The sequence below is a fragment of the Echinops telfairi genome, unplaced genomic scaffold (assembly GCF_000313985.2).
Source record: "Echinops telfairi isolate 266 unplaced genomic scaffold, ASM31398v2 ScPeMD7_3;HRSCAF=10, whole genome shotgun sequence".
In the NCBI taxonomy this organism is placed as follows: domain Eukaryota; kingdom Metazoa; phylum Chordata; class Mammalia; order Afrosoricida; family Tenrecidae; genus Echinops; species Echinops telfairi.
Window position 1 is genome coordinate 4,842,298 of NW_022103899.1, and position 8,967 is coordinate 4,851,264.

At 39.9% G+C, this 8,967-nt stretch overlaps 1 protein-coding gene across 6 annotated transcripts in view; it reads right to left on the bottom strand.

Annotated features, from left to right (window-relative positions):
• CCDC141 (coiled-coil domain containing 141) overlaps nt 1-8,967 on the bottom strand; it is a 252,786-nt gene that overhangs the window by 173,637 nt on the left and 70,182 nt on the right. For all 6 annotated transcript variants that reach the window (XM_045295115.1, XM_045295113.1, XM_045295114.1 and 3 more), the window contains exon 4: nt 8,714-8,822. In XM_045295115.1, the coding sequence (XP_045151050.1) occupies nt 8,714-8,822 (109 nt within the window). The remainder of the gene's footprint in view (nt 1-8,713; nt 8,823-8,967) is intronic.

Genomic DNA, 8,967 nt, shown 5'->3' on the forward strand with positions numbered 1-8,967 from the left:
GAACTGTCAGTCCCGTTGTTTTCTCCTCCAGATTGTTCATCCAGCCTGTCCTATCCAGACAGGCCTTGTACAGGCTGTTTTCACTATCACAATTGTGTGGTGGGTTTTGAGATTAGGAAATATGAGGACTCCTTTGTTCCTCTTTATTAGTGCTTTGCTTATCCAGGGTCTCTTTCTTTTCCATATAAAGTTAGTGATTAGTTTTCTCATTGCTTTAAAGAATGATGTTGAAATTCAAATCAGAGTACATTATATCTGTAGATCACTTTGAGTAGTATTGACATTTTCAAATGTTAAAACATGTTCAGTGTTCTCATCCATGAGCAGGGTCTATTCTTTCATTTATGCAGATCTTTTCTGGTTTATTATAGTAGCATTGTTTCATGTTCTTTATATAAGCCTTTTGTATCTCAGATTAGATTTATTTCTAAGTAGTTCATCTTTTGAGTGACTGTTATGAATAGTATTGCTGATTTCTTTTCAGCATTCTCTTTGTTAGCATGGGGGTATCCAGCTGATTTTTTAAAATATATATACAGTGAAAGTAAAGGTTTTGATAGTCCGTTCTCACAGACAACAGCGGGTCCTCTCTGGAAAGCATGGAGAGATAAGTAAATGGGCACAGGAGGAACCACAAAGACCTACTGGGGCTGTGCCTTCATTTTACATGCTTCCCTCTGGCCTGGCCTCCTCCCACATCCACTCAGAGGGCCTGACCGATTTTTATGTTGAATTTGGACCCTCTCTCTTTGCTGAATCTTTCAATTAGTTGTAATAATTTTCCTGCTGCAAATTTGGGATTTTCAATGTATCAGATCACATTATGCAAATAGAGATGGTTTTACTTCTTCTTTGCCAATTTGGGTGCCTTGTATTTCCTTTTCGTATAGCTCTAAGACTTCCAGCACAATGTTGAATAGGAGTAATAAGGGCATCCTCCTGTCCTTCCTATTCATAGGGGTATGCTTTCAGTGTCTCTCTGTTGAGACTAGTATTCACCATTTGCTTTGTATACATGCATTTTATTATGTTGAGCAATTTACCTTCAATTGCTATTTTGTTAAGCATTTTTGATGAGCAATAAGTGTTGATTTTATCAAATGCTTTTTCTTCACTGATTGATATCATCATGTGATTCTTTTCCTTTGTTTTACTCATGTGGTGCATCGTGTTGATTGGTTTTCTAATATTGAACCATCCTTACATGATTGGTATGGCTCCAACTTGGCCATGACACATCAATATTTGATACATTGTTGGATTCTATTGGCTAAGATACTGTTGAAACTTTCTTGCTGATGTTCATGAGGGATTTGGGTCTATAATGTTCTTTATCAGTACTGTCTTTGCTAAGCATGACAATAGGGTTATGCTCATTTCATAAAATAAAACAGCAGCATTCCCTCCTCCTCTGTATTCTGGAATGGTTTGAATTGATGTTACCTGCTCTTTATGTTTTAATGACCTGTTCCATTTCCTCTTTTGCTCTAGGTTTGCTCAAATTTCTATTTCAGTCCATGTTTGCTTAGGTAGATAGTGAGTTTCTAGAGAATTTTCCATTTTTTCTAGGTTTTCAAATATGTTGGAGTACAGTTCTTCATAGTACTTTATTGTTATCATTTTTATTTCAATTTGTTCTGTTGGGAAATCATCCATTTCAGTTCTTATTAGTGCTACTTGCATATTCTCCTTCTTGTGCTGTTAGATTGGCTAGAGACTTGTTGATTTTATTAATATGTTCAAAGACTCAACTTCTAGTCTTATTCTTTCTATTATTTTTATATTGCCCCTTTAATTGATTTCTACATAGTAGGTTAAACTCTGGGCTTCTAACTGCAAAGGAAGCAATACAAAACCCCCAGCTGCTCCTTGGGAAAACAATGAGGCTTTTCTTTCTGTACAGGGTTACCGTCTCAGAAACTCAGAGGCAAGTCCTTTAGCATTGCTGTGGGTCAGAGCCAACGGAATGGCCGTGAGTTAGTCAGTTGAATCCTTACTATTTCTTTTCTTCTGGTAGCTGCCGGCTTATTTTGCTGCTCTTTTTCAAATTGATGAAGATTGGCGTTAAGGTGTTGATTTTTACTTTAGTTCTTCTATTTTGGTGTGTAAATTACTTATTGCTATGCATTGTCCTCTAAGTATGCTTTTGCTGGGCCATAAAGGTTTAGAATGTTGTGATTTCATCCGTGCTTGATTCAATGGATTTCTTTCTTTCTCTCTTTCTTCTATTACCCAGTAGTTTTTAAGCACTGTGTTATTCAGTTTCCATTATTTGATTTTTTTCCCCCTGACATTGATCTTCCTATTGTGGATGTCTAACTAGAGCAATGTGATCTGAGGAGATGCCTTGTAATGTTTTGATGTTTTAAATTTATTGAGGCATGCTTGAGAGCCTAACATTGGGTCTATTCTGGGAAATTCTCAGTCTATGCTGGGAAACAATGCATATTTGGCTGTTGGTGGGTGGAGTCTGCTGTATCTGTCCACAAGGGCAAGCTGGTTGATCCTCTAATTGATATCTTCTGAGTATTATTTAGTTTCTTCTTGGTTGGTCTGTCCTTCACTGAAAGTCTCCTACTACTCTTTTGGAGTTGCCTATTTCTGTTTTAAATTTGGTTAAAGCTTGATTTCTATATTTTCAGGTTCTTTCATTGGGTACTTAGATATTAATTGTACCTATGCCCTCTTGTGTAACTGACCCTTTAATCATTACATAATACCCTTCCTTGCCTCTTATGCTGGTTTGTGCCTTAAGGTCAACTTTATCAGAAATTAATATTTCCACTCCTGTTAGTGGTTTTTGTCATGTGCTTGATATCTGTATTTTCAATATTTTGATTTTCAGCCTTTTGTGTCTACCATGTGTATCTTATAGACAGTGTATTGACGAGCCCTGTTTTCTTATCCATTCTGCTACTCTTTTGATGTTACATTTAATTCATTTATATTCAGGTTCATTATTGATAGATATGAATTTCACGCTTGATATTTCAAATAAGAATGGAAGCACACCTTTAGGTGTCGATGCAACTTCAGGATAACAGTGGACCAGGTCAACATGTTAGGGCACCATAAAAAGAGATGTAACTCGCCAGAATTTCCATTTTTGAACATTTTCTAGTCTCTATTTTTTTTTGCTTATGCTGAAATACTATAGCCATTACCACAATATCATCAGGCATGTTGCCCTCTGAGCTAAAGAAAACTTATTAAAAGGTACCCAGGCTGAAATTATTTTGTTGATTTTTTATCATAATTGTCTATTCCCTCAGTCTTCCTCTGTCCATTTATTTTACCTTTTTACAGTTAACATCTTCCAAGCTATCTGTTTCATATGGAGTGATATTCTCAAGGATAAACTCTCTCTATATGATGGGGGCCTCAAGAAGCACATAGAGCCATAGCAAGAATAGGGAGCAATCTGAATGCCCGTCCGTGGAAGGCTGGAGAACTAAGCTCTGGGACACACACACCGTGGGAGACGAGGCATCGCTGGAGAACAGTGACGAAGCTGTGAGGCACCTCGTGACATGGACAGAGATGGGGGACAGAATACTGAGAGAAGTCAGTCACACGAAAGGACAACTATTGTATGAGACAACTGCCATGAAAGACATTTAAGACAAAGGTTATCACACCAAAGGAAAAAGACTTTGATGGACAGCGGGGGTGGGAGAGAGAGAGAGAGAAAGGAAAGTAATAGGGTAAAAGGTGGGAAAGTGTCAACTTGGCAAGGAGGAAGAGCTATCCAATTAAAGGTGGTGGGAAAAGGCAGCGCAGGACAAGCTAACTGGCAGCTTGCAAAGTGGTTAAAGCTGTAGATACATAGACGAGGAACTGAGGCGTAAATCTCCGCCCGATTCACAATAAGAAGTGCTTTTATACATCCATGGAAAAATGCAACGATCTTTTCATTTTACTCCGCCACAAAATTTTGAAGCCTTTTTGTATATAATAATGCTGAAGAAATACAAAATCTTTACATTTTATTTATTTTTAAGATTGTTGACTTCTGTAAATACAACACCTTACTATTGACACAAGATTTTGTGATGTGAACCTAGTAGACAGTCAATACATTTTGTTGCTTTCATTGTATCTAAAAAATAGTAGTAAGATACATTTTGTACTAATATTGATATAGTTTGCTATCATTATTAAGTATGGATAAATTTAAGATTCATAAATGAAGGGTGACACAAGTTTGGGAGATTCGTAGCTTATTAAACAATCTTTCCAAATAAATACTTTGAAAGCAGAGAGCATGTGAGACACTTGACAACCCCCTGGTTTGAGTCAGGGGCACCTCGGCCCTCAAAGTGGCCGTCCTGCTTTTCCACACTTTAAAGTGGTCTGATTGACCCAATGTGCATTTCATTTGTTGACTGCTGCTTGCATGAATATTAATTGTGGATCCAAGTAAGATGAAATCCTTGACAATTTCAATCTTTTTCTCCATTTATCGTGATGTTACCTATTGGTCCTGTTGTGAGAATTTTTATTTTTTCTACCTAGAGTTGTACTCTGCAGTGAAGGCTGCAATCCTTGATCTTTAACAACAAGTGCTTCAAGTCCTGCTCCCTTTCAGCAAGCAAGGTTGTGTCATCTGCATGTTACATGTTGTTGATAAACTTTCTTTGGGTCCTTATGTCCTGTTCTCTACTTATAATTCAACTTCTCAGATCATCCAGCTTCTCTGATTATTTTCTCAGCATACTACAAACTAAATATGTCTGGGGAGAGGATACAACCTTAGTGCACACCTTTCCTGATTTTAAACCATGCAGTATTCTCTGGTCCCATTCGCACCACTGCCTCTTGGTCCATATACAGGTTCCAAATGAGCACAATGAAATGTTCTGGAATTCTGGTTCTTCTCAATACGATCCATAGTTTCATGGGCAAGTGGAAGAGCCGCGGAAAAGAGGAAGATGCTTGGTGAGCTGGACCGACACAGTGGCTGCCACAGTGGGCGTCAATTCATCAAGAACAGCGAGGATGGCACAGGCCTGGTAATGTCCTGTTCTGTTGAACGCGGGGTCGCCGTGAGGCCAAACTGATTTGAGGGCACCTGACAACAATAACGGCAGCAACATTGGAAACTAGAGGGTACCATGGTGATCCTTCAAGCCTGAGGATCAATGATCTCCTCCTTGAGGTCCTGTAGCACTTTGTGGTTCGCTCCTGCATCATTCTACCATGCTGCACAGGACCATGATGTAAAAATAACACTCAATGAAGATACTTCGGGTTGGACACTCGTATATCATTTCAAGTGACACGGTTCTGGAGGACCTACCATGAATGGGGATTTTAAACAGCTTCCCATTCCCGTGATGGAAGCAAACAAGGAAATAAACTACTGCTACCCAGGGTGGAGGTGCCCACAGGAAGCACAGAGGGAACCTCCTAACAATATTCCCTGCTAAATCGTACATTTCTTGAAGACAAGGGCTACATGCTCTCCTGACACACGGCACTGGGTTTCTCCCCTGGCATCTGTTGAGAAAATATTGCTTAATTAGTTGCCTCTCTTAATTACTTAATTTACAAGTTGTTCAATGGAGGGCAATTTGACTGGAAAAATAATATGGGAACCATGTCTGCAGGGGAAGGTTTTAACTAGTTATAACAGTAGATCAGAGCTGATATGCTAGTCTTAAGTTATTTCAAGGATTGTCATATGGAGATAGGTACAAATTTATTCTATAACATTCCAGAAGGCAGACATAGCAATCCATTCATCTTAGATCTGCTCTCTGTAGTGTTAGTTGTATTGTATATAAATTGTTTGTAAGCTTCTTATATGCAACACAGCCTTAGCATTGCTGAATGAGGAAAAATCATAGATGAAAATAACTAGAAGAATGAATATGAGAAATAAACTTTATTATGGTTTATTCTTTTACGTGACAAAGCTTTGTTATCCTAACACTCATGCTCTATCCAATTCATTGGTCAATATCTCAGGGGGAAAAAATAGCTAGCTGTAAATATAGATGTATTTTCTTAAATTTAAATATAATAGACATGCAGTGCTCAACTTATAGCCATAATTAATTTTTGAATATGCATGGAAAATTAGGTCATCTTAGTCTGCTGCTCTCTAAGACAGAGGAGTAGCCCTGCTGCTTAGTGTTGCCGAGAGCATACGTTTCTATGGGAGCAGACAGCCTCATCTGACTCCCGTAGAGCGGCTGTGGGTTGAAACCGCCGACCCTGAGGTGATCAGCCCAGTGCTTAACCCATGGTGCCACCGGGCTTCTGTCGGAGTGGCACATATTGGTGCGAGTTAGTTCTGACGCACAGTGAATCTACACACAGCAGAAAAACACGACCCTGTCCCACACCGTCCTCACGATCCTCCTCCTGCTGCAGCCACCGTGTCAACCCATCTCCGTGACACATAACAGAACACAAAAATGTCATGATAACATGTCATCCTGACTGAAGGATACTATAGCACCACGAATTTCCCGGCCTTCAACTAGCAGTTTCATCCATCTCCTAAGAGAAGACTCACCGGCCTCTCAAAAGTTCTAACACCAAAGGTGGCCCTGGCTGCAGGGTGCCAGGGCCCTGCGGGCTCACGTCCCCAAACACGGCAGCCTGTGCCCCATTCACACGGTGAAGCATTTCTGAATTACAAGCAAAAAAACAACAAGAAAATCGCATAAGGAATACTTCCCTGCTTCCAGCTCCTTCCTCAAATCTTAGGGGAACGTCTCTCCTTCTCCAGCCCCCTGGCCCTCTGAAAAAATGCTTTCATTTGATTGCTTCAGTAATGAACCTTCAACAAAAGCCGGTCGCTGTCGGGTTCTCAGCAGTAAAATGCTGGGCACGGAGCACGTTCATCAGATGGAGAATGAATGGGGCCTGTAGAACCCAGCTCCGTCACCGCGGTTCTATCTGCTTTCCGGTCGCTTTCCGCTCACCCCTCCTTGAACCCTCCCAGACTGCTGCTGCCATGTTAACAGGCACACAGTACTGCTCGAATAATGAAACTGCTGACGCTGTTTAAAATCCCCATTCATGGTAGGTCCTCCAGAACCGTGTCAGTTGAAATGATATACATGGACTTTATTAGTGCTCATGAAAATGTATGCAGGAAAGATTGGATCCTGTCCTCTTTGAATTGTGGAAAAGTTGTGATAAGTAACTAGCCATCATACTCTACTGTGGAGGGTCCTTTGCAAGGTGTGGTGTCAACGCAACATTTACCGTGTCTTTACAAACACCTTTTGCCCCTGTCTGGCCTGATCAAGCTGGTGGAACTAGAGATCCAGTTAGAGCTCTGACTGATGAATTCAACGGAACCAACTGTTGCTTCCCAGAACATGGTGGTACGAAAGGGCTGTTGTGGATCGATACCATCGAGTCCGTTCGAACTCCCATCAAACCTATATGCAACAGAACAAATCACTGCTGTTGCTATGCTGGATTGCTATTTCTGCCTTCTGGAATGTTATAGAATAAATTTGTACCTATCTCCATATGACAATCCTTGAAATGACTTAAGACTAGCATATCAGCTCTGATCTACTGTTATAACTAGTTAAAACCTTCCCCTGCAGACATGGTTCCCATATTATTTTTCCAGTCAAATTGCCCTCCATTGAACAACTTGTAAATTAAGTAATTAATTTAGTAATTAATAAAGTAATTCCGTTTGCAGGCACTGTGTCCATCCATCTCATGGGAGGTCTCCCTCTTTCCTACCGACCCTACAGTCCACCAGCATGATGTCTTCGTGTAGGGACTTGTCTCTTCCGCTATCCTATTCAGAGTACATGAGATGAAGGCTCACCACCTTCTCTTCTAAGGAGCATCCTGGGTACATGCTTCTTCCAACACTGATTTGTTTGTTCTTCTAGAACACAGCAAGCTTTGGAGATGGAAGAGCCCATCCTGTCCCTCGCAACAATTTAAAAATTGTTTGAAAGCCATAAATATATTTTGTAAACAAATGAAATAGCTGAATAATATCCTTTCAATTTTTCAATTTTATTTTATAGCCACAGGTACATAGCGAAGGAGTCGCATGTGGCCAGAGAGCCGTGGTTTGCCAACCACCCCCTGTCCACCCTTCTAGAAGAATAAATAGCTACTCTTTCACAATCCTCTTTCCTGCTCCAGTCCTGCCTTGCCTCAAATTCTGGTGGGAAAATCTTGCATTTAAATTGTTTGTTAATAATCAGACCATCTATATTTTTTGGAAGTGAGAATCATTTTAAGTTTTATTTTATTAGATTTTTACATGGACAAAACAAAAGTTAGCTACTTTTTTTTAATTACACCAGAAAAAGAGGGATTTTCTTCAAGCTATACTTAAGGACTACTTCCACTGTTCACAGCATTCAACCACCTTTTTAATCATGAACTACAGAAAGGACTCACATTGTGCCAGGCACCATGCCACATCCTGAGGATAAAAAGGTGGGCAGGTGGGAACGCCCCCTACTGTTAGAAAGAAAATCTAGCAGCTAGAACAGCTGAATCTCTTGGAGACTCTCTACCATCCCTTTAAAACCATCCACAACTAGTTTTTCCCCACAGAAAATGATCTTTACCAAGTCAAACATTACTTCATCTTTCTTGGATCAAGATGCGGCATAATCAAATACATACATTAAAACACAGTCATACATTGGCATTCAGATATTAGTGTTTTAAATCTTTCAAAGCTCAGATAAGAAATAAACACACGTCTTGCCTTTGGTATGATGCTCATGGAGCTGAAGAAGTGATTGTAAGGACTCCACACTCTCAAACTCCTGAGTATTCTGGAGAAAGTCTTCGGCTTGGTCTATTTTAATAGCGAACTACAACAGAAAGACAGGAGGGTGGGGGAAATATTTTAAAAAGTGTAAACCAATGTACCATTTTAGTTATTCACAGATGTTTTTAACAGAGTCGTTACCTGCATTATTGTAGAGGTGGTGGTGGTAGAGGTGGAGATGGAGGTGG